The sequence below is a fragment of the Cydia strobilella genome, chromosome 11 (assembly GCF_947568885.1).
Source record: "Cydia strobilella chromosome 11, ilCydStro3.1, whole genome shotgun sequence".
NCBI classification, from domain to species: domain Eukaryota; kingdom Metazoa; phylum Arthropoda; class Insecta; order Lepidoptera; family Tortricidae; genus Cydia; species Cydia strobilella.
The window spans coordinates 6782309-6808678 of record NC_086051.1 but is presented as its reverse complement, the minus strand read 5'-3'; the positions used below and the strand labels follow the sequence as shown (position 1 = coordinate 6808678).

The following is a 26370-nucleotide window of genomic DNA, read 5'->3' as shown; positions in this document are numbered from 1 at the left end:
ACTGCAGCAGCGCAGAATGAGAATCTTAAGGGGGAAATTCAAAAAGCTAGTGGGGGTAACCTCGGTCAACATCGGGTTTCTAGGAGCGACGAAGGACCCCACTACACGGATCAGAAGTCAAACTGCGGTCCGCAATTTTTGCAAACGGAACTTCACTGAGAGTTCGGTCTATTAATTTATTATGTTCATGTCAATTTTATATAAATAAAACTGTAAAGTATAGCAAACATCGTTTATTTTATTTTTTTAATAGGCGTATTGACAGAATGTCATAATGAACCAAAAAGCAAGTATTGCTTCAATTTTTTTTTTAATGGCTGAATGCCATGATGCTGTGTCACAAATATATGTGAAATGGAAATTAAAAAAAAAAATAGCCACAACCGAATACAGAACCTCCTCCTTCTATGAAATTGAAGTCGGTTAAAAAGAGCTACTTTCCGGCCTAGGTCTGCAACTATGTACGAAATTTAATTAAATTCCTCTCGTCTGGCCGCACCCGAGACGTGATACTTTCCAGCCTAATATGAAGAACATAATATCAATATTTCATTGCATGTTTGAGAAATAGTACATTATTGCAGAGGCCGGGACAGGGCAATTTGTGGACCTTATCACTAAGACTCCACTGTCCATCTGTCTGTCTGTCACCAGGCTGTATCTCGTGAACCGTGATCGCTAGACAGTTGTAATTTTCACAGATGATGTATTTCTGTTGCCGCTATAATAACAAAAAAAAATAATGGGGCCGTTTGCCGTTTATTGCGTAATGGTACGGAACCCTTCGTGTGCGAGTCCGACTCGCACTTGGCCGTTTTTTTGCTTCATCATCTAAACGGCAAATGGCGGCCACTTTTTCCGTTTAGCTAAAGAAGGCAAAGGTAAGTAATATAAAACTATACGCATCACAAATAATCTTCATCTTCTCAAATGTTTTTTTCGCCCAAGTCAATAATCTGTTATAGATGGAATCATATCAATTGAGCTAATGCACTTACCTGTTTACTCAAAGAGTCTCAAGAATACAATGCCATTAAGTGGTAAACCACAAATTAGGATAACTACCTCGTAGTAAAAGCAGATTATAACCGCCTTGATATGTTAGTATAGATTAACGACTCTATTTTTTAAATAGGCTACAAAATACACTAACTAAATAATGGCTAACATAACTTTATTTGCATTTTACAACCGTCGACACCCAAAACGAATGCACTCTGTAGAAAACCATATGTTACAACATGTTTTTATTTTAGACCATTTTAACCCCATTCAACAAGGAATAAGGTTAAAATAGTAGATTGTGTTACAAGGGAGCAAAATGACATATTTACGGCGAGGGCGTACATTGAATCTTAAACGAAGCGAAGGTTTCTATAATAGAATCCCGAGAGTAACGAAGATTCTAAAGTAGAATCCTGAGCGTAGTGAGGGATTCAAGTGTGTTACGCCCAAGATGGAAATAATTTTGCTACCATGTGACACATACTGCTTTTCACATCACCTATGAGGTAATTATGATGTTTAAAAATATTATTTAAGCTAAAAAAATAATGTGCAATTGTTTTTAAATAGTGTCCTAGAACAGAAAAGTGTTACTTTGATCCCTCCTAGCAGGGAAGAAAAGTGCCACTTTGATCCCTCCTAGCAGGGAAGAAAAAACCCTTTTTCGAATTGGTGATGTGAAAATTGAATATACATGCAATGCACTTCTAACTTATTTTGTAAGTAACTAGTTGGCGTGGCGGCTACGAGAACAAAAGCGGATAATAGTATTGTAATAATACGATGCCATTGTTAGTACAGGTGAGTGCATTAGCTCAGTTGATATGATTGGATCTATAAACAAAAGCCATTGTCTCTATTGTAACGGGCTCCAAGCTTCCAACTTTGGCACGTGGCAAAGCAACATTGCCGTTTAATAAGCAACTGAATCGCGATAGTACTAAAGTTGAAATCTTACGAGCGCTGTGTATTCTCGCCTATATCGGGGTGGTCGACCGAACCATCCACATTACGCAACCGTGTTATCTTGAATGAGCTGTCAAAAAGATTTGAACTATAGTACTATCGCGATTCAGTTGCTTTTTAAACGGCATTGTTGCTTTGCCACGTGCCCAAGTTGGAAGCTTAGAGCCCGTCACAATAAAGACAATGGTTTTTGTTTAACAGATTACTTAGGTTTATAATGTATTCTTAGGCTAAAAAATGATTTGAGAAGATGAAGACTATAATTAGATTATAAATTGGGAAATAAAAAGGGCAAGAATTTTGTTATAGGTACTGATTTATACAGAAATTAATTGGTAGACAAACCAATCAAAATAATCTTAGAAAGAAAAGTCGTGAAAGTGAGAGTGAGAGTCGGACTCGCGCACGAAGGGTTCCGTACCATTATCTATTGTTTTTAGTATTTATTGTTATGGCGGCAACGGTTGTATTCACATTTGTCAAGGCTTCACGTGACGGCCGCCACACATCAGGCGGGGGCGCGGACGGGGATGGGAGTAATCTATATTATGATATTCCCATCTGTGCCCTTGGGGACTTGGGAATATACAGAGATAAAAAGGTAAAATAAAAATGTTAGCCTAGCTAGGTCCATCGTATTGTCATGTCAATTGGAGATCTAACACCGGTTGTCGTTTTTGAAGAAGGTGGAGACACGGCGGGCGCCGGTAGAGTTGTAGAGGGCGCTGGTGTCCGCTCTGCAGGGGCGAGGGACGGGGCGGGGGCGCAGGGGGCCGCGCTGGTCCCACTGCTGCTGGAGGTTGCCTGTAAATGATAGGATCGGTATCAGATGCAGTAGACGTGATTGCGGACAGTGTTGGTGGATTTGGTCAAAAACTTTTAATTTATTTAAATAATAGCCGTGTATAGTTTTTACAAGAATTCATTTTAATTTAAAAACCGGTCAAGTGCGCGTCGGACTCGCTCACGTAGGGTTCCGTACCATTATGCCAAAAACGGCAATAAATCACGTTTGTTGTATGGGAGCCCCACTTAAATATTTATTTTATTCTGTCGTTAGTATTTGTTGTTATAGCGGCAACAGAAATACATCATCTGTGAAAATTTCAACTGTCTAGCGATAACGGTTCATGAGATACAGCCTGGTGACAGACAGACAGACGGGCAGACAGACGGACAGCGGAGTCTTAGTAATAGGGTCCCGTTTTTAGGGTTCCGTAGCCAAATGGCAAAAAACGGAACCCTTATAGATTTGTCATGTCTGTCTGTCTGTCCGTCCGTATGTCACAGAATATTTTTAATTAATTCTCTGAAACTATAAGAACTATACTGTTGAAACTTGGTAAGTAGATGTATTCTGTGAACCGCATTAAGATTTTCACACAAAAATATAAAAAAAACAATAAATTATGGGGGCTCCCCATACTTGGAACTGAAACTCAAAATTTTTTTTTCATCCAACCCATACGTGTTTGATCTATGGATAGGTCTTCAAAAATGATATTGAGGTTTCTAATATCATTTTTTTTCTAAACTGAATAGTTTGCGCGAGAGACACTTCCAAAGTGGTAAAATGTGTGCCCCCCCCCCCTGTAACTTCTAAAATAAGAGAATGATAAAACTGAAAAAAATATATGATATACATGCAAACTTCCACCGAAAATTGGTTTGAACGAGATCTGGTAAGTAGTTTTTTTTAATACGTCATAAATCGTAAACCGCAATTTACCTTTCACTCACGTTTCGCATAAAAAATACATTGTTAAATGATGTAATGTACGGAACCCTCGGTGCGCTGGTCCGACTCGCACTTGGCCGGTTTTTACTCCTTTTCTTTTAATACACTTGATGATTTTGGTTGTCGTTTAAGTGTTTATATAAAAAACGTATTATTGATGTTTTAACACTCCCTACAAACTAAGTACTTCTTTTAGTTTCTTACACTGTATTCCAAGTACCTACCCAACATATTATGCATAATCAACCATTCTATGTTGTTGTTGACACCGGTAGTCCTTAAGACTGACGGTGATTAGTTTGACTCTGAATGAACATTATTCATGTTAATTAGTGGTAAGCGGTGTGGGCCACACATATTGTAGACATTGTAGTAATTAGTATAATATGTATTACTTGTAGTGGCTGTTTGTGTACCTAAATAAATTGAAAAAAAACGGTGCCGAGGTGTGGGCCCGTGCGGCCGATTCTCGAGTGCGAGTTTCTCGCACGTTTTGGGTCGAGAAATCGTATGACATTATCGTATGCAATAATAGCTAGGCGAGTATCGTATAAAAATGTTTACATTCATGCGAGAAATATAAACTCGCCTACGATAATGTCATTCGATGATACTCGCACGGAGATTATCGCCAGGCGAAATAGTTTACACGAGGAGCCGCATTCTAGAGAGATATTTGCTTACGATTTCTCGACTCGTCTAAACTCGTTCTCGTATGACATTTTTTCACGTACGTGCGAGTATCGCACGAACTCGCACGAATCGGTCCGAGCCGATTTTCATACGAGTTTTGCCAGTCAACTTAAGTGATTAGTTGCTAATCATTTACCACTAGGTATACGTATAATGTAAATATTAGTAATAACAGCCTCTTGCAATGCACTCATGATGACGACTGAAAAGCATATAAACTCGAAATACGATTCTCGCATTTAAGTTTTGTTTACACGGAGACATCCAATCATCAAAGGCGAGGAGATTATCGCCCCTACTTGTACGATATCGTACGTAAAGTTTACATCATGCCATATTTTTTTTCGTGCTACGATAATCGCATGGTCGAGGCGAGAAACTCGCACCATGTAAATGGGCCTTAAACACAAGCTTTCAAAGTCAGAGCGTCCTCCGTACATTATGGGCCCGTCCGTGTATAACAGACTACCCGCAGCGGTCAGAGATGCAGCATCCACAGCTATTTTTTTAAATGTAGACTGCGAAAGTGGCTCCTAAATTTAGCTTTGTACAGCGTCGAGAAGTTTTTTGAACTACCGTACACATAAGTTATCAATGTACTTAATACACGCTGTGTTAACTTATAATGTTACGATCGCATTGTAATGAATAATGAATATGTATAATTAATAATCTGTATGAATAATTTCGTTTGATATATTGGCTTACATTTGTACCTATTGTGACTTGTAACTTCGGCGTACATCGGTAAATAAAGATTTGTTTTTGTGTTTGTAATCCTTTATCATCGTATTTTCACGGAAACGTTGGTATTCGTCATGCTACTTCAGTCAAGACTGACTGAAATAGCATGACACGTTCGTACGTTTCCGTGAAAATACGATAAATAAATTAATAAACATTACAGGGACATTCTTACACAGATTGACTAATCCCACATACAAAACATCCATGACTCAGGTACAAATAGCTGTGCCCATCACTCGGGACATTATCGGGATTCGAACTCAGGACCATCGACTTCATAGACAGGATCACCACCCACTAGGCCAACCAAGCCCCCATGGGCCGGCTCAACCGGCTGCCGGGGGCGCAGTCGAATGCTGATAGTGATCCTGCGGCGCTCCTCTACAAGGCGGAGTCGATATTCGTTGGTGGTTTTAGACGGTAGTCCGTTAAAAAAAAAAAGGCCAACCAAGCCGGTCGTCAAAATGGTAAAGGATTATGCACTACACCTGTAATCTACCCCGTGAACTTGAGTAATACCTACCTCTGGTAACAAGGCGAGTAAGAGTATTGTGTCTATCAGTTTTTGAGAGACGTCATCATGCTCGCTTGTATAACTATTCGCATCTTCCCCTGCAACTGGCGACTGGCACCTGGCACGAAGACGTCAGACGGCGACTCAGCAGAGACTCATTCTGGCTGCCTGTATCCAGTGTTGGCCGAACGTTAATTGCAATTAACCATTAACCAGTACAAATTGAACCGTAAACCGTAACGGACAGTTACAGTTTACGGTTCAGTTTGTACTGGTTAATGGTTAATTGCATTAACGTTTCGGCCAACACTGCCTGTATCAGCTCCTGAAATTTGAGGTAAATTTCCATTAGAATCGTCGTTTAAAGTGATTTTATCAGTGCAACATGAACTTGTATTTACTTTCATAACTACATTGCAAATATTGCAATTGACTAATATCACTACACTACTGGTGAGCGTCAGGATGGCGGGTTGATATATATCTTGCATTATACCTACCGCACTAAAAGTATGCAGTTATATTGTACTTTCAGTGTACCTCTGTAAATATAATCACATTTAAATAAATAAAATCTTCTTCTTCTTGCTGTGCCATATCCTCAGCGGATGTCGGCGACCATCTTACGGAACTTGGTTCTATCCTGTGCCAGTCTAGACAAACTGGCAGTGTCATTAATATTGGACCAGCTTTTAATGTTGTCTATCCAGGTTAGCTTTCTCCTTCCTCTGCTCCTTTTGCCGTCGATTTTCCCTTCCAAGATGTTACGAATTATGTTATACTTGTCGTGTCTATAGATATGTCCAAAATATGAGGTTTTCCTTGTCTTTACGGTGGTCAAAAGTTCAAGTTTTTTGTTCATTCTATTCAGAACTTCAATGTTTGAAACTTTGTCTCTCCAGGAAATTTTTAACATTCTTCGGTATAACCACATTTCGAATGCATTGATCTTAGCCTCCATAATCTTATTAATGGTCCACCCTTCGACACCATAGAGAAATATCGACAGCACGTAGCATTTGACCATGCGCCATCGTAACTTTAAGTTAATATCCTTATTTGTGTAAAGTTTCTTCATTTTCATTAACGTACTTCTGGCAATTTCTATTCTGATGCGTATTTCTTTTTCTGGATCCCATTTCTCATTAAGTGAGCTACCCAAATATTTATAACATTTAACTCTTTCTATTATATTACCGTTTATAGTCAATGAGGTCGGTTCAGTTACATTCTTACCCACAATCATGCATTTGGTCTTCGCTATATTCATTCTGAGGCCGTATTCTTCTACTACAGAGTTGAGACGATCTAGTAGCTGCTGAAGTTCGTCCATTGAGTGGGCAAGAATAACGGTATCATCGGCATATCTGAGTTTTCACGTTTTCGAAAGCTTCTTGAAATATAGATTCTGAATAAAGGTTGAACAACAGCGGTGACAGAATACAACCTTGTCTTACACCTTTTAGGATATTGAGGTCGCTCGTTTTCGACGTTCGACGTTGCTCGCTTGATGTTCCTACTTTTATGTTGGCTGTTTGATTCCAGTACAGGTTCCTGATGATTCTTTGATCCTTGCCGTCTACATCCGTTTTATTGAGTATTTGCATTAGTTTGTCATGTTTCACGTTGTCGAATGCCTTTTCAAAGTCAATAAAGCATGCGTAGACATCTTTGCTGAATTCCAAGCTGTTCTGAATCAAGACCTGCACTGCTACTAAAGCCTCTCGCGTTCCCAACCCGCTTCTGAATCCAAACTGAGTTTCTGATATATTTTTATCTATTTTATTGTATATTCTCATGTGTAAGATTTTCAGAAATACTTTTAGTGCATGACTCATATGGCTTATTAATCTATGATCTCCGCATGTTTTTGCGTTCACTTTCTTGGGTAATGGGAGGAATGTGGATTTGAGCCAATCTTCTGGAAGCTGTCCTGTGTCGTAAATGTCATTGTAAAGTCTAACTAAAATTTGCATGCTTGTCTCATCCAATAACTTTAACATTTCCGAGTATATACCATCGGGTCCAACAGCTTTTCCGTCCTTCATGGTATTGATTGCCTTTTCTATTTCAGCTTTTAGGATTGGAGGACCTTCCAAAAATTCTTGTCTATTTGTGTTTACCGTAACAAGCTCTCCTCTTTAATAAATAAAATAAAAAAATAAATAAACCTTTAATAGAAATCAGTATATCTATCCCTAAAACGACCTAAGCTCAAAACAAGGCTCAAAACCTGACGTCAGGTTGGCGGGTGGACTTATGAAATCTCGTATTATTTCAAGCAAAATGTATGTAGTTATATTGTACCTTCGCTTCAGTGTACCTTCAATAAAAACCATTGTAGGTATACCTCTACCTAAAACGAGACATTTAAAAAGTAAGGGTTATTGGACACAACTTACTTTTGGAAGAGGTAAAGCTATTTTTTTTCATGTAGTTTAGTATCTTGCCTATTATTACCAATCAAAACTTTACATCTAAACATTCTAAACCCATCCATCCAGAAAAATATAAACTTTTCTATAAGACGTTTTTCGTCTCAGAGTGTACTAGTAGTCCATCATTTGGATTTGTTGATTTTTGAGTTTTGACCGAACTTGGTTTGTCATGGGCGGCACTATCATTTAGAGCCTCAAACAAACAACCAAAACCAAGTATTTGGTCAACAATCAACAACAAAGTCCGAATGATGGACTAGGTAGGTACTCGTACACTGCTACGAAAATCGTCTTATAGAAAAGATTTTTTTTTCTGGATGACATGGGTCAAAGCTTTGATTGGAATGATTGGAAATAATAGGCAAGATACTAAATTACAATTATAGTACACAATTGTATTTCTTTCATAGGGTTCTATCATCCATACTAATATTATAAATGCGAAAGTCTGTCTGTTTGTCTGTTACCTCCATACGCTTAAACTGCTGAACCGATTTAGTTGAAATTTGGCATAGAGATTTTTTGAGTCCCAGGGAAGGTCATAGGGTAGTTTTTATTCCAGAAATCACCCTCAAGGGGGGTGGAAATTTGTGGGGGAATCAATAAGCACTGAACCGATTTACATCAAATTTGGTATGGAGATACTTTGATTCCCGGGGAAGGACATAGGATAGTTCTCACCTCAGAAATCATCCCTTATGGGGGTGAAAAGGGGGGTGGAAATTTGTATGGAAAACTATTAAAACGGATGTATGTAAGTACATATTATGTCGATGAAATTCGCATGGAGATAATATTTTTAGTTGCGAGGAAGGTTGTAGAACAGGTTTTATTTCCAAAATCATCCCGTAAGAGTGTAAGGGGGTTCTCATCTCTTCTCTTCCCGTCTCTTCTCTTTTCTTCTAACACTTAACGTGCCGCTGGTAGTGTATGATAGATGCAACTCAAGACCTGGAACACCTGGAGTGCTGCTGGGTGCAATGGATCAGGGGTAACACTCAGTATGACTACAAGCTCTTTTGATCCTTTTAAATCTTGCAGTTGTACACATACTCTAGAAGAAGGAGAGAGGCATCCATAGTCTACAGCAACTGCTTAACATCAGGCGGGCCATATGTTGATATACCAGTCTGCCCCACATTGACCTTAAGTCATTAACAATGTTGTTACATGACCATTATAAATTATCATTAAATAAAATTATTAAGTACTTATTATTTTTATTTACATCTATGCAGTATAATTAGAGCATACATATTTTGTAAGTGTTATGTTTCTTTGTATAAAGGGGATGCACCAACATATGTATCCTTTTGTAGTTTTGCTGAACCTACAAACACAAATTTTTTGCTCTTAAGATCTAGTTTTTGATGGTGTTTGACCCATTGACCAGTGACCCAGTCCATACATTACAGGGACATTCTTACACAAACAATGGACTCACCCTAATATATTTTCCAGAGACCTGCACCTTGCTGTCTCAGCCAATTTCGATAAACCAAGATATTCTATTGAACAAATGGCCCATGTCACTGCTGGTTTCAATCTGTGCCCTTCATAATCTACATACTGCTGTCTGTGCCTCATGTAGTCTGCAAAAAAAAGTAATGTGGGGTGTCAAAGTTACCAAGCTTTGGTTTTACAAGATCGAAAGCTTTTTAAAAGTCAAATTAAGCAGTATCAGTGGTGCTACATGACTAAGAAGATTGCTAGCCGTACTTCCTTTTGGTACTGGTAATCACTCAAGAAATTTTCCAAATTTCTGGGAATACTTCTAGCTTGAGACAGACCGTATTTAACAATATGTGCAATAGCGGCTCCGCCAGCACCATTCTACAGTCCTTGAATACGCGCGTCCATCCGGACCAGAAGATTTTTTTTGGCTTAAGTTGTTGAAGGGCTCGCCGCACGTCTCTAGCCTGTCAACCTGAACCCGCGCCGCGCTGTTTTCGGTGCTCGCTGCCACTTACCTCCAACTTTGGCTTCTCCACGCTGACCACGGAGTGAAAAAACCTAGCAAATTCATTACTTGTTCACCGGACAAAGGTTCTCCATTAATTAATATTTTTTCCGTACCTACCTCTACTGCTTTTAGAATTCATTTAATTCCAAAACGATTAAGGATCTCTTGCCATGATTTCTTGCATACTTGTATATAATGAAGACATTAAGTACGGAAAAATATTAGGACTTTTGTTGCAAAAAATTAAAAAATTATAACAAATTGTAAACCAAACAAGTGTCAATACTGTCAATGTCACTGAAAGATGTCACTAGAAAAAACCGATTATTTTTAAGCTGTCACGAGCTCGAGTCAGAACGTCCCTACTAATTTTGACAGCTCTCTTAAAAAAAAGAATGTCTCTGGTTTTTGGCTTCCTATTATTGGGTCGTACATTATTGGGTCGGGCTTTCTCGACGTGTGCCAATAATGCGCAGCCCAATATTTGAAAGCCAAGGACTCAAATTAGTGGACGCGTATTATTGGGTCGTACATTATTGCCCTGTGAAAAGAGTGGCTTCGTATTATCGCCCCGGACCAAGCCTGCGCGGACCGAGAATGCTCAACCCAATAATACACGACCCAATAATAGACGTACATCATGGACGCCAATTATTGGGCTGTACATTCTTGGGTTGAGCATTATTTGGCTGTGTATTAGCGGTTCCCGTGTGTGTTAGTATGGTTAGGTTATGTTTGTGTTTGTTTAATATCAAAGTTATGCGTTAGTTTTTATTTAATTATGGCTCTTCAGTGTTGGAAACTAATACGCCTTGTAAGGAACGCTGCATTAATTCCGCGGAACGTTAATTGTCATACAGAGGCATTGCAAAACAAAGTTATCAAACGTAAAGAATTCCGAACTGAAAATAATTTCATATATTTGGAAGACCCAGACACTTTTGGCACTCTTGCCGGTAAAAAAAATCATGAAGATCTCCTGGAAGATGAAGGAGATATTAAGGAAGATAAGTTTTTGCAAGCTCGACCACTCAAATCCCAGATTTTGACAACAAAACAGTATGCTGATTTGATTAAGCAGTATTTGGAACACAAAAGAATAAAAGAAGCTATAGACGTTTTAGAGGTAAGAATGCTGAAGGAAGATAGGGCGACACCTGAAAACTACATTTACAACATACTAATTGGGGCTTGTGCTGATGTAGGATATACTAAGAAAGCCTTCAAACTATTCAATGATATGAAGCGTCGGGCCTTGAAGCCCACTGGTGATACATATACATGCTTGTTCAATGCCTGTGCTAATAGTCCATGGCCCGAAAATGGCCTTAAACATGCCCAACATCTCAGGACACTAATGGTCGAGAAGGGGATAGAACCAAACTTAACAAATTATAATGCTATGATCAAGGCATTTGGTCGATGTGGAGACTTACCAACGGCGTTTCAAATTGTTGATGAAATGATATCAAAGAAAATCAAAATAAGAGTACACACATTCAACCATCTTCTACAAGCCTGTATATCTGACAAAAATAGTGGTTTAAGGCATGCTCTGGTTGTTTGGAGGAAAATGTTGAAAATGAGGGAGAAACCAAACATATTCTCTTTTAATCTGATGCTGAAATGTGTTAAAGACTGTGAGTTAGGCACAACACAAGAAATTCATGAGCTAATTGGAATGATTCAGGACCATATCATACCAAATACTGTAATATTGAGTGCAGTTCAGCAAGATTCAAGCCCTGAAGCTGGGAACAGGAATCCCAAAAGGAAACAATTACTAGAAAATACTGTTGATAACACCAATAAAGATTTAGATATAAGTTATGAGGTTCCAAATACTGATTTAAAAGAAAATGCATTATCTCATATTGAAAATAAGGATATGCCTATAGAAATTGTGAATAAGAGTATCCAAACGTTGCCCAAAGTTGATGAAAGAACAACACCTAATCTCCTTTCCAGGTCATTAAAAATGGAGCAGGTGCTAGCATTAAAGGAAATTCAGTCTGTTCAAGACAAATTTGCTGTTGTTGGTGGGCAAGATGATTTTCTAAAGGAAATGGCAGTTTATTCAGTGAAGCCGGATATAAAGACATTTACGCAAATGTTGCCATTATTGGAAGAAAATAAAGAAGCAGAACTAAAACTACTTGAAACAATGAACTCTTCGGAAGTCATAGCTGATATAGATTTTTACAATATGCTTATTAAGAAGAGATGTCTAAGATCAGATTACATTGATGCTTTTGTAAGTGCAATATTATCCATTTTTTGGCAAAACACATGCTACATCCTCTTTAAAGCAATTTTTTACACATTACATATCTTTTTTATTCAGGTTCTTCAACACTTTCCATCCAGACAATAAAAAAATAGGGACATTTTTTTTAATTTTGGGACATTTTTTTATTTAATTTCTCTTTTTAAAGAAAAGTATGTAATGAACCATCAATATTACTTTTTTAAATTGCTAACAAATTTGTTCAAAAAATTGCCATGAAATGATAGCATTTTGCTGCTGTATTTTTAACTGCATAGTAAGTACAGTGCACACAACTAAGATGAACTAATATAAAATATTGTTATTCAAATACATAACTAATCATGTCTCTATTACAGGAAATAAAGGAAATGATAGAGAAGGAGACAAAACGGCGTAAAAGGAAGTATGGCCTAAAGAAGAAATATGAACTAAAGAAGAACATCATGACTTATGGGGTGCTGGCAATGGCTTGTGATACAAAGGAAAAAGCTGAATGTCTTCTTGCTGAAATGAAAGAAGAACAACTTAAGTAATTAATAAAGCTTTTTAACACAAATGGGGCTAGTGCACCTGACCACACATCTTGTCATCTTTTAATTAGTGAAGAAATAGTTGAGCACCCCTGCAAAAAAAATGTATGCTATCTCTGCAGCTGACTGTACCATCATCATTAAAAATAGATGAAACCTACACAAAGCCTTGACAATCGAGTTACATACCTAATGATAGCCGCAGTGTAAGAAAAAGATTATCCATACATCCAGCCCAGTTGCAGAAGCCTTGCATAAAAATAAATACAAGTTTACTATTTGATTTAACTTTGTTATTGTTACAGGGTGAATATAGAAATTCTGGGCACTATGATGAGACAAGGCACTGCAGCTTGCCAGTTTGAGTACACAACATACATATTGAAATATGTCAATGACGAAAATTTAAAACCTAATGGATTATTTATTAAACACCTGGAATCGTTTATTGAAAAGTGTACTGATAAAACGCGAAAGGTAAATAATTTTGAATGCTCAGCATAAACGTTCTTAACCTTAAACCTCAAATTTAGTCAAAAATAATATAAGACTTACATATAAAATTTGTTTTGTAATATTTTTAATTTTTAAAACTAACACGGTAACGGTGTAATATTTTTGTTAGGCCTATGAATGAGCTACACTTGATCACAGAATATATATTTAATTTATTAAAACTTACGTTTTGATATATATTTTATTACTTTGTTGAAATAATTTTTACTCTTTGTTTATCTTCTTTTCAATTGCAGACCGCGAAGGGCAGTTACAAATGTTCTCCAGAGTTCGCAAAATCCTTCAAGAAGTTTGCAGAACACTATAACAAATGGCTGAAGCAATTTGACATAGACTCAACCCTTACTGAAGAGCACCCTTGGAAACAGTTCCAGGAACCTTATCCAGAGACCGTTCAGCATCAGAACTTTACCATCAAGGAACCGAAGAGATTTTTCAAGAGGGACAGGAGATTTGTTAAATATACACCAAAGCTGTGATCAAATAAAACATGAGTTGTATTCTGATGTTTATTCCTTTTACAAAATAGCTTACAAGTACATTTTGTGGGTACTATTGAGAATCGTAAAGCAAGATGATTGATGTTTGCATAATGGGTAAACAACTCAGTCATTGGCACTTAGAATTAGAACCCGCATCCAAAACTCATTCAGATTGTAAAGTAAAATGCAGCTTGTGTAGCTTGACGAGCCTCTTGGGTCCTAAAATGTGTCGTTTTCAATCAAAGGTACCACATTGTCGCATGTCATAAGGACGCTCTGACAAGTTATTTGTATAAAGATACAATCCAATTTCGTCCTTATGGCAAGCGACAATGTGGTACCTTTTAATTGAAAACGTCACGAATAGAGCTGTCTACCCTAATGTTATAGTTAGGATTTAAATCTTGATGTGGTGGAGCTTGCGGTTGAGCTCCTCGAACTTGAGGATCTTGCGGATGAAGAAGTCGCCGTAGCGGTGCGCCACCTTCGTGTCCGCGATGTGGATCATGTCGTTGTCGATGTAGAAGTCCAGCTGGAAAAGACCTTTGTTTAGTCTCATGCCAATGATAGATCGAGTTTATTATTAAGGGGCCCACTGACTATCAGTCCGCCGGACGATATCGACCTGTCAGTTAGAACAAAAATTTGACAGTTCCGAACAACTGACAGGCCGATATCGTCCGGCGGAGTGATAGTCAGTGGGCCCCTTTAGTTTAGTTTATTAACCTTTTCGACGCCGTGTCAAACACAAAAGCTGTCACTCGGACGCCACGTCACCAGTGTCAAAACTGAAATTGAACTTTATGCACATGCACGTAGGTCTATGTTGGTCTGTGGTTTTTGACCAATTAATCCGTTTTTGGCGTTGAACCTGCGGTGCCGATATATCCGTCATTGGCGTCCACAAGGTTAACACCAAATGTAATATCCAAAATTTACTACTGAAATTTGATCCAATCTCTCTCTCTCTCTCTTTCTAGCTATCTATACCACATGGTGGTGGGGTCAGCTTTCCTGCTTAACCTTCTCCACTTCACCCTGACCACGACATCGTCCTCGGATAACTAACTTAAGTGTCACGCGGACCGTCCGTAAAAGAAAATTTGTCTAGGACGGTTTCCATTTTCATAATACAAACCAAAAACCGGACAAGTGCGAATCGGATTCGCCCACCGAGGGTTCAGCACATTTTTTTAGTATTTGTTGTTATAGCGGCAACAGAAATACATCATCTGTGAAAATTTCAACTGTCTAGCTATCACGGTTCATGGAGATACAGCCTAGTGACAGACAGACGGACAGCGGAAGTTTAGTAATAGGATCCCGTTTTACCCCTTTGGGTATGGAACCATGAAAAGAGGGTGTCAGTACCTCGGAGCCGCTCTGGAACTTGCCATCCAGCCCACTCGGGCCTTTGGACCAGACGACGTTCTTCATCTTGTGCTTGAAGCACAGCAGGTGTATGGCGAGCGCGGCGTGCTCGCGCGCCGCGTCGCGCTCGCCGCCGCGCGCCGCCGACATGAAGGCGGCCAGCTTCACCAGCGGCAGCGTCGTGTACAGCTTCAGGTACGAGCGGATGGTCGGCAGCATCTTCTGCTGCCGGACCTGGGGTGCGATAAATACTGTTTATATTACTGTCAACTAAGCCTAAACAACAAACTACTACTTTACAAGTGCATACTAAAACCAATATGGACATGCCACCCAGTTGTGGGGACAGCCTCAAAATCCAATCTAGGAACACTACAGAGCTTCCAATAAATAAAAACTACGTATTGTCACTAAAGCCCTGTGGTGCATCGAAAACGAGAATTTGCATCGAGATCTCAAAATCAAAACTACTGTATGGTCTAGCGTTGTCGGTGACCAGTCCGCCAGCACCAGCAGTGCCATTGGTGCTAGAAAGATACACATTTCCAGTTTCCAGATTATTTTAAAAATAAAACTGTCCCTACCATCTTACCATTCATTCTCTAATTCGTCTTTAACTTATACAAAAACAAATTCTTGATAATATAACACAAACTTAATAAGCCAATTTATCAAAAGGGATACTGGTTTGGGCGTAACACGATTTTCACTATATGAAGTTTTCCTTTGACAGTTTACCAAAAACAGGTGGAAATATTTTCTAGAGCTATAGCACGCTACCTCGATAGCGGTCAGTAAGTACATTATTATGCCTAGAAAGGGGAGGCGACAGGAAGTTGGGGCAGGCGGTGTAGCAGGCTGCGACTGTAGAACTGACCTCGTCCATGAACACCTGGGTCTGGAGTTTGACGGCGTCCTTGCCGTAGTTGGAGCCGGGCTCGATGGGCGGCGGGCAGGGCGACAGGAACTTTGGGCAGGCGAACGTGAAGCAGCTCTCGAACTCGGTCAGGTCGCCGTACTGCATCTTGAACATTTTCTCGTGGTAGTTCTTCTCGCGGAGTACCTGGAAACATTCGATGAGAATTATTAAGAATTCCTGGCCGAATGTTAATACAACTTTTGGCCATTGTTTGAGTGACACAGCCGCCTTACTGTCACAGACACGTTTTTAACAAATAGGATAGATTTGGATATCCTTTCAGGTTATTTGACAAAAAAACTACATCAAAAGCTGCCGACTGTGACGATAGTAGCAAAGACAGTATCGAGGGCAGTAAGTTGTTTACAGTCACTTCAGTCAATAGGTAAATCGACACTGTAGTTTTGGCAATGACAGATAAATTACATTCTGAGTCCAGGTTCCGTACCTGCTGGATACTCTCATCGACGCACTGCGGGTGCAGCACTAGGCAGATGGCCAGCAGGTGGTACATCTGCTCCGTCTGCTTGTTGATCTGGTCGTTCTGGTACGAGCGCGTGGAGAACAGCTGCTTGGTGCGCTGCATGTACAGCAGGGCTGAGGACAGGGTCCTTAGAACAAACACATAATTATTATTACATTTATTACAAACAATTCTGAACCATTACTTGGAACGTGCGTCCAGATATGGTAAATTTTGTGCGCGCAATTCGTGACTCACTGGAAGGAACGTGTTCAGTTAGGGATCCTAAAGCTAATGATTGGCGAATGGCGCGCTGAAGTCTTTGCCAGATCTGGACGCGCATTGAGAAATTCAAATAAAAAAACTAAAAATATAGTCACTGTTTTTCCAGGGTCTCGTATCCAGATGTCTCCCCTATATCTCAATAATAAGTTAAATAGAAGTGTAAGAAACGATATGTAAATAAATGAGTAAATTACGATTCGTACCTGATGGCATCAGCGTAGCGGCGCATCATCATGTATGCGAAGCCGACGTAATAGGAGGTGGAGATCTGGCACGCAGGCACGTGCGAGTATTGCGACTTCTTGTGAAGCTCGATGTTCTCCAGCACCTGTTGTTGGTGAATAGAAGACGGTTTAGTAACTTTTACTTTGTATTTTTGGTAAAAACTTATACCTATAGATTACAGAGTGGTGTATGAATACTATGAATGTATCAGTAAACTTGTTGAGAAAAGTACCTGAGCGGAGTGATCTACAAATTACTAAAAAAACATTCTGTTCACAATGTTGAATTCTACGAAGTTGATCTGGTTTAATTCGAGTTCCTATGGCCATCTTCAGAGGACTACGAAGATCAAAAATTGTAATTTTGTTATCTGCCTCTCTATCCTTTGAATATGCAAGAGCGATAGACATCATAGACAGGTAGATAACGAAAGTCCACCATCAGAGGAGCTACCTTGATGGCCTGGTAGTAGTCTCCGAGCAGCGAGTGCAGACGCAGCAGCCCCACGAGCGAGAAGTAGCCCAGCATCTTGTACAGCGAGTGGCGCCCGAACTCGCCCGCCACGGAGTCGGGGTCGCCGCCCGCCGCGTACACCTGCGACAATACACTGATCCTCAACAATAAGATGGAGCATGTTAAGACAAATCGCACATCGGCGTTCCTGTACTAATTTAATCTCTTGTGTGTGATCGAATTTTTACCCAACTTTTAAATTTATTCTGCTCACCGAGGCTAACCCACGATTTTTGACCACAACACACATATGAAAGATTAGTGTGGAACGAAGCGCGACCGCTTGTTTCAGTTGCGTCCACGTTTACGCCTTGGGTTGTGTAAATTAAAAATATCTAAACAAGCGGTGTATGTTCAGTCTGTGTACAAGTAAATTCGGCATGTTCGCGGAGAAAAGAGTTTACGCTATGTTCCACGCCTTGTTCTCCGTGTTGAGCGCGTCTATCTCTGCCTGATTCAACTTGGAGGTGCGGGACCTGTACGAGAATGGACGTAATGTGGTTGTACCTCAAGTTGGCGCTTGATGTTGGACTTGTCCACGAGAGAGTGCAGCACGTTCAGGATGCAGAGCACGTTCCACGCCTTGTTCTCCGTGTTGAGCGCGTCTATCTCTGCCTGACTCAACTTGGACGTGCGGGACCTGTACAAATCGAGAAAGAAATTACGTGCTTAGTTGTAGTTGTAACTTGGTATTTTCAAATATACCTACTAGCAGAAACATACTTAACAGACCATAAGTGCTTGTACTTGAACATCAAGTCACAGTAGTTGTAGAACGACTGAAAGCACTGCATGGGCTTTTGTACTAGTAGGATTTGGGCAAAATTCACGGGATTAACTGAAGTCTCTTACCTATACTGCGCAAACGACTGGAATTGGTAGACAAACTCGTCAATCAGTTCCCAGAGCCACTGGTCGGGCAGCTCGAGTGGCACGGGGGTCTCCGCGGACAGGATGTAGTTGAACAGGTCGCAGTAGTTGTAGAACGACTGGAAGCGCTGCTCGGGCTTCGGCCCGCCAGGAACGCGGGCGTAGATGTCGCGGTAGTACAGCTCCGTGTACAGAATCATAAACACCTGAAAGTTATGTTCATATTATAGTTAGGTTGGCAAACTGTACACATAATTAATGTCATTAACGGGTCTAACGCGACTAAATTTCATTATTTCATCTTTTTCCTAGACCCTTTAATGACATTAATATAATGTCTTTTATTTCATTATTTACAGAATCAACATTATTAATTAACTTTTACATTTTTTTTTTTGCAACGCAGGCTTCGTCAAGTGCTTACAACAATAAATCAGCTACAGGCTTCGTCACCTACTAACAAATGATATAATCCGCAACAGGCTTTGTCAATCTTAAACACTAATTTAAACTAGGCCAAGTCCCCACTTCGGACCGTAGCCGGTTCAAAAGTCCCCATGACACTGGCAGCGTTGCCCCGTTGAATTGCCAAGGAGATCTGTTGGACCAGATACGATCCGGAGCGAGGATCGCCACCCCTTTCTCTTAGTCGTCGACCCAATTGCCACACAAACTTCTTAGCCTCCGCACCCCAAGATCCTGCAGTCTCCACCGCCACCGGTATGAACTCATACGTCGGTTCCAAGGCAGAGTACTTTATATGCTTCTGTTTGGCTGCATACTCCGCAGCCGAACCAGCAGTACTGATGGTGTGATTCAGATGGGACGGGGCAAAGGTGCTAACACACGTTGCGTCCCATAAGAGGCACCGGCCCTTCTGCCAAGGAACCAACGTAAGACCATCTGGCCTTTTGCCGTCCGAACGGCACAAACCCGGAGGCTCCAGGACGCAGGGAACGTTGGCTGAGACCAAAGCCCTGCGAATTACCTCATTTATCGCGTGGTGACGCGAAAAACGACCAGCGCACCTCTGGCAACTAAGCCCATGGTGTCCGTCCTCCTGAACCATGGCTCCACATATACATCTATGCACCTCGCAAACCTTCGAACCCAACCGTAAGGCAGCCGCAATCCTTAAAGAATCATTATCCAGCAGCGTGCCTAACTGGGGGGAAGGTAATGCATGAAGCCATGCTCCTGACTCACACCTAGATGCGGCCTTGAGGCGCGCTAAATCAGAGCCGACTGCCTCGCTCAGCAAATCCGTAACCACCTTCTTACACAATATGTCATCCCAACCTCTTTGAGTGGCAGGATTGCTTGGCGGTTCAGTACCATGACAAATAGAGGACCACTTGAGATATGCTTCAGCAGCAAAAGGTATTTGGGGATTGCCACCATTGCAAGACAATATACGAGTGACTAGCCCCAAAGTCCCATGCCCTGAGGCAAGGAAAGCCACCACGCCTACCTCACGACACCGACGGATCCCAAGCCCACCATGACGCACCGGAAGAGTGCCTGCGTCCACTGCGTCCCATTCAGATGCACATTTAAAATAGACTCTAACGCTAACTTCAGTGCGTCATCCAACTTCGCAACATCATCCTCAAACATCCAGGTGGGAGACATTCTCAAAATGTACGTGATTTGACTAGGCATCGCGAAACAGTTCCGCAGAAGAACTAGCGAGACGTGCGCCGATAGATTGCTGAGGTGCGCCTGGGCTTTAACTAAAGCCAACCTCTTCTCCTCCAGAGCAGAACCGACTCCTTCCGGAAATATAGGCGGGCCCAATAGAGAAAATTCTGACCTCTGCAGGCAACGCACCCCTGGCAATATGACATTAATTAAACATTGGCTGGTGGGCTGCATGTATAATGTGTTTCATACTTGTAGATAACAAAACATGTTATCTCTGAGCTGTTACATGAATTTGCACCATATAAATAGAATGATAAGATTTATTTTTGTTCACTTATGATGGAGTTAGTAGCAGTAAGAGCCGCTGTGTAAAAGAAACAATAGGTACATTTTGTTTAACAGACGAGTGTAAGCTCAAAAAATCACCTTAGAAAATGCCAACTATAAAATGACACACCAACAAGCTTTAAAATAAGAAATAAATTTTTCATACTTTTATTCTTTATTTAAACTTTATTTTATTTTATTAGTACCTATGCCTTAGTAGGCACACCTAGTGACGGGAAATCGCCGAGAATTATTCCGATTGAGAGAATATTCTCGGTAATGTTACGGTAACATTACCAAAACTGGCAATTTATCTAAAAGTGCGTGTTTTTTGTATAGAAACTAGATTATTTCTAATGATGTAATATTTTAGAAATACAAGGTTATCCTTATCCTTACATTAAAACCGGGATCATTTCATTAATTTTTCGTAAATTTTCATAAATTACCGTAATATTCTTATAAATTGCAGGGAAATTTCCTTGGTAATTTATGTTTTATTATGGAAATATGGTCTATAAATAACATTGCTGTTAGTGTAACCCGTTCGAATTAAAAAACCGCAAATCGATGTACAGGTTAGCCGTTTGGCACGCGCATACTAGAGGTCAAAACAAAATTTTTGACCCGCAGTTCTTTAGATTTATTTATGATACTTAAATTTTATACAAATATAAGAAAGTATAGCTAGAAAAATAATGAAAAACTCTAGGAAACTTGATTTTGCCTTCAAAATGAACCTTAAGGCCGAACAAAAAGCTCGCATATTTGACCAATGTATCCTGCCTGTTCTCACTTATGGAGCTGCAACCTGGGTTTTCACCAAAGATATACTACGTAAATTGAGCGTTGCCCAGCGGGCGTTAAAGAGAATATTTGCGGGGATCACATTGAGAGACCGTATAACAAATGAATGGCTGAGACAACAGAGCAAAGTCAATGATGTTATAAAACGCGTAGCCAATTTGAAGTGGGAATGGGCTGGTCATATAGCACGAAAGACCGATTCGTGGAGCAAACGACTACTCGAGTGGCGACCATGGGGGGAAGAGCATCCTCAAAGTAGACCCCAGATGCGTTGGGACGACAACATCAAGAAGACTGCGGGGAAACAGTGGCTCCAAGTCGCACAGAACCGCGACGAATGGCGCAAAATGAAGGAGGCCTACTCCCAAAGGGTAGAAAAAGGCTAAAGAGAGAGAGACTGAAAAAGATCCCTAACTTAGATATATGTATTAAATATAACCATAAACCATAATATTTCTTTATTTCAGACCCATAAATCCATATATGGTTAGTTACATTAACTTAAAAGCTATATTAGTTACCTACACTAGGTATTTTTAATTACATATTTTTATAGGTATCATTTTTTCCTTTTGTAATATCACTAAGAATAATGCAATATAATCATCAAAAAATGTAAATTTCCCTATTTTTCACGTCAGGAGAAAATTACGGAATATTCTGTAAAATTACGTTACCGAAAGTTTCCCATAATGGAAACTTCCCCTCGCCCATCACTAGGGACACCAGAGCAAGCACCATATTAATTATATAATTACACCCATATTCATAAACGTCTACTGAAGTTGACAAGCCACTAATAATCGTTTGTCCATTTCCAACATATCAGTATGATGGAAAGGGACAAACGATTATTAGCGGCTTGTCAACTTTAGTACACATTTATGTATAAGGGGGTATATGAATAGAATAGAATAGAATAGAATACTTTATTCGTAAACACACACACAGACAATAGACATACATTAAAAGAACATGAAAATAAAGTGTCACGAAATGGCCCCATCTCAGCATGCAAACAGCTTTTTCTTTTTCTCTGTAACTGTTACTATTATTGTATAATGCCATACAATTAAATAAAAATAATGGCCTTATTATAAAGTGCAAGCAAAATCCATATTTATCAACAGAATACTTACATGATCTTTGTCCACAATGGGTGCCACTTCATTCTCATCAGGCCAGGGGGTGTTCTCAAAATACTGCTCGGTCAGTTTGGGGAACGTGGTTTCATACAGATTCAAGATCTCGTATGTAACACCCTCGTTTATCATATTCCGGAAGTACACAAGGAATTTCTTAACCTGGAATAAAATAAACCTTATGTATTATTGTTTATTTCTGGAAACACAAATCTCTTTATTTTATTTATAATGTTTTAAGCATATTCTGATATGTAAAAATGCGATGGCTCAAATTTAAAATACATTTTACAAGAAGAACAGAACTTACCATGTCTGGCATCTTATAGTACGATCTATCGTACTCCAAATCATATTGAGGGTCTCCGGTATGGGGCTCATATCCATGCTCCCCGTAGGACTCATATCCTCCCTATAAACATAAAATATTGTTGCGTTAGGTTAGGCTCCTTGCTTACGTTAGCGTATAGCAAGGTTAGAAATACTTGATCATGAATTTCTCTTACCTCGTTATAGTCGTCACTAGAATACATTGCTCTGTATTATTAAAACACAATTATAATCATGAAAAAGGCTTCCCAGATTAGGGTTTTCCAAATAATGTGTACACGGAGAACATTTGCTACCAGCAAAATGCTAAAAGGAAGGGACCGGTTTGACAGTCATTGACGACCATTTATTTCGTACTTTTATAGTATGTTAGGCACAGTTATAAGTATAACTCAAACAGCTTGACATTTATATATTCAAGGCCAAGGCTAAATAATTTTTATTACTATTTGTATAAATGATAACTTTAAAAATAAATTGGATTTTTCGAGTTTTAGCTTAAATATAAATAAGAAAATTATTACGCATTAAACTTAAAAAATATATTGATACTATAATATGACTGGCTTTGACACTTGGTGAGTTCTGACATTTCATAATTTCATGAAATGAAAGACTAAAATTCTTAATTTCTTATACATTTCATTTTTATTTATTTAATTATCTGAAGTAGTCTTCTTGCACAAAAATGTTGACGAATCAGGTGTCTAACATTGTTCGCAATGCTTTGAGCATGAAAAGCTCAAACATTGTCAGAAGTTTTTCCGTAACTCCTGCTTACGGCGACATCGTGAAGATCCAAAGCACAGACGATTTTAAAGACAAAGTAATCAACAGCAAAGTCCCAGTCGTCGTTGACTTCTTCGCTACGTGAGTAATTTTTATTTATATTTAATACTGTCCGCTTAAGCATAAGTATCATAACATGTTTATACTTCAAGCTTTTTTATTTTTATGCATTTATTTGTTCAGTTTTTGTTTTAATAGTTCAAACCAAAATATATTAAGATAACGTAGATAACAATGTGATAAACATTGGAATTTTAATTATTTTTATCTTTATTTATAGATGGTGTAATCCATGCAGGATGCTCACACCCCGTCTTGAGTCTATTATATCCGAGAAAAAGGGAAAAGTAGTGCTCGCTAAAGTTGACATTGATGAACAAACGGACCTAGCTCTAGACTATGAAGTGAGCTCTGTTCCTGTCTTGTTGGCTATCAAAGATGGCAAGGTACTCCAACGCCTTGTTGGACTTCAAGATACTGATAAGCTTCGCAAGTGGATTGAACAGTTCACTACTGAAGACAGGAAGAAAGAAGTTGATACATAAATAACGTAGTGCATCTAGTCTGATAAAGTCAGCAGCACAGGTAATTTCAGTTCTCTATACGCTTGTTAAATGTAGATATGAGATTAACTTGTTAATTGTTAACTGTGATGCTGACTTTACACATTTATAATTATCGTTACCAAGTGTAGTTGAACAAAATAAACAACAAATTATAAAAACAGGTTTTATTCTTGTAAACATTGTATTAGGTCCCTTGCTCTTTTATAAACATTATCATCTGGTTTGGCAGCTTCAGCTTTAGTCTCCTCGGTTTCTTCATCATCTCTACTTTCCTTGTTTTGTGATTCTGTCCAGTCATCTAGTTGCTTTATTATTTTATTCGCATCTTCTAGCAGCAGTTTCCGAATGTTGCCTTGTGCTGAATCAAAGTATTCCAATAGTGTGGGCCATGATGCATCCGGTACTAACAAAGTTGAGAACTTGTTTTTGAAGAGCCATACTTGTTTTGCTTTCATAAATTTCCAGTTTTGTCTATTGTGTTTCCATTGGGACAGGTAATTAAGGCACTCGTTTTTGTGTTCGTCCTTGGCCACGGCATGGGCAGTGGCTTGGCGTTCAGCATGTTTTTCTCTCTTCATTTGTCTGATCGACTTTTGGCCTTTCTTGGGTCCCGTGTTTTCAGTAGGCACTACTGGCTTTTTCTTTTTCTTTCTTTTTGGTTTATCTTCAACGTCAGAATCGTCATCGGCATGCTCTTGCTTGTGCAGTAATACCTCCAGCTCAGAATCCGCTGCTTGTGTATCCATTTCTTCTTCATCATCATTTTGACTCAATTTCTGTTCTTGTGTGGTTTGGTCTGATTCGCCAGCTTCCTTTTCTTTGTGTTTTCGATTTTCTTTATGTTGGCCTTTCTGGGGTCCTGTGTTTTCAGTAGGTACTATTGGGTTTTTCTTTTTCTTTCTTTTCGGTTTGTCTTCAACATCGGAGTAGTCAATACCATGTTCTCGCTTGTGCGGTAATTCCTCCGGCTCAGGATACGCTGCTTGTGCATCCATGTCTTCTTCATCGTCAATTTGACTCAATTTCTGTTCTACTGCGGTTTGGTCTGATTCGCCAGCTTCCTTTTTTTTGTGTTTTCGCTTTTCTTTATGTTGGCCTTTCTTGGGTCCCGTGTTTTTAGTAGGTACTATTGGTTTTTTCTTTTTCTTTCTTTTCGGTTTGTCTTCAACATCGGAGTAGTCGTCACCATGTTCTCGCTTGTGTGGTAATTCCTCCGGCTCAGGATCCGCTGCTTGTGCATCCATTTCTTCTTCATCCTCATTTTGACTGAATTTCTGTTCTGCTGCGGTTTGGTCTGATTGGCCATCTTCCTTTTCTTTGGGTTTTCGCTTTTCTTTATTTTTCCTGCCCATTTTGTCTTAAGAAATAATAAATAACACTGTTTACTTTGCACAACGTTGTGAATTTTTAGGTTATGTCACATTTCACATTGACATAAAAGCCATTGAGTTGAGAAAGTTACCATGTTAAAGAATTATCTTGTTCGAGTTGTGAATTTACTGCATGCTGCTTATAATGGAACGTTATGTTTTGGTGAAGAAGTTAGTTCGAATACATTATCTGCCTCAAACTGTTAACTGATATAGTAGGTATGATGATGATGATGATGATGTCCTCCCAGACGTATCCGTCGACAGCGACATCCCGACAAGCGTTTTATTTGTATATTATTATTTCTAAAAGGGTTTTTATTAACTATTACGCGCATGGGCGTGAGCGTGACTTGTAAATCCAAATTTGTTTTTAAAAGTCCGACAGCACGAAGCACAGTAGAGCTGTCCAGATGAGTTGTAGGTGTAGTTGTAGGAGGGCTTGGGCCGAGTTTTTCAAAGCTGTCGTTTGGCGTCAAGATTTTCAAGCCGGGTGCGTTCAAAGTTATCAAGACCCGTATTGACAGCAGCTCGCCAGTCCGATCTCCGAGTTGCAAGCTCCTCCCACGACTCGCACGATATGCCGGTGGCCGACAGGTGGCGTTTTACCACATCCCTGTAGCGCAGGTACTGCCCGCCAGCCTTGCGTTTACCAGAGGCTAGCTCAGAGTAAAACACTGTTTTAGGCAGTCTCGATGGTGCCATACGCACAAGGTGCCTACACCAACGCAATTGGCCTTTCATGAGCAGACACTCCATACCTGGTATGCCCGTTCGACGTAAAACCTCCGAGTTTGGAACACGATCCTGCCACCTCACCCGTAATATTGCCCGGAGACATCGTAGATGAAATGTGTCTAAACGTCTAATGTCCCCTTTGTACAGACA

The 26370-nt window shown here is 39.7% G+C and overlaps 4 protein-coding genes and 1 long non-coding RNA gene across 6 annotated transcripts; 2 read left to right on the top strand and 3 right to left on the bottom strand.

The window, feature by feature from the left end:
- Positions 1-218: 218 nt before the first annotated feature.
- On the bottom strand, positions 219-10752 carry LOC134745431 (uncharacterized). 2 transcript variants are annotated; one of them, XR_010128176.1, is made up of 4 exons: positions 10072-10752; positions 9546-9693; positions 5673-5988; positions 219-2775 (listed from the first exon to the last, which is right to left on the bottom strand). It is a non-coding gene; the product is annotated as an uncharacterized LOC134745431 (long non-coding RNA). The 2 variants fall into 2 exon arrangements; XR_010128177.1 differs by having other exon boundaries at positions 10182-10752.
- A 30-nt stretch (positions 10753-10782) lies between these two features.
- LOC134745429 (pentatricopeptide repeat-containing protein 1, mitochondrial) lies at positions 10783-13879 on the top strand. Its single transcript, XM_063679465.1, has 4 exons — positions 10783-12318; positions 12690-12862; positions 13169-13340; positions 13616-13879. The coding sequence occupies exons 1-4, from the start codon at positions 10846-10848 to the stop codon at positions 13856-13858; spliced, it is 2061 nt and encodes a 686-aa protein (XP_063535535.1). The 5' UTR covers positions 10783-10845; the 3' UTR covers positions 13859-13879.
- A 35-nt stretch (positions 13880-13914) lies between these two features.
- On the bottom strand, positions 13915-23086 carry LOC134745430 (eukaryotic translation initiation factor 3 subunit L). The gene is made up of 11 exons (XM_063679466.1): positions 22934-23086; positions 22738-22839; positions 22425-22589; positions 18490-18713; positions 18145-18277; positions 17578-17718; positions 17103-17227; positions 16600-16762; positions 16110-16295; positions 15233-15466; positions 13915-14393 (listed from the first exon to the last, which is right to left on the bottom strand). Exons 1-11 carry the CDS (start codon positions 22958-22960, stop codon positions 14259-14261), a joined length of 1635 nt encoding a protein of 544 aa, XP_063535536.1. The 5' UTR covers positions 22961-23086; the 3' UTR covers positions 13915-14258.
- A 287-nt stretch (positions 23087-23373) lies between these two features.
- Positions 23374-24270, top strand: LOC134745428 (thioredoxin, mitochondrial). The gene is made up of 2 exons (XM_063679464.1): positions 23374-23627; positions 23827-24270. The coding sequence occupies exons 1-2, from the start codon at positions 23446-23448 to the stop codon at positions 24089-24091; spliced, it is 447 nt and encodes a 148-aa protein (XP_063535534.1). The 5' UTR covers positions 23374-23445; the 3' UTR covers positions 24092-24270.
- Positions 24268-25558, bottom strand: LOC134745427 (uncharacterized protein DDB_G0286299). The gene has a single exon (XM_063679463.1). It carries the CDS (start codon positions 25462-25464, stop codon positions 24277-24279), a length of 1188 nt encoding a protein of 395 aa, XP_063535533.1. The 5' UTR covers positions 25465-25558; the 3' UTR covers positions 24268-24276.
- Positions 25559-26370: the final 812 nt, after the last annotated feature.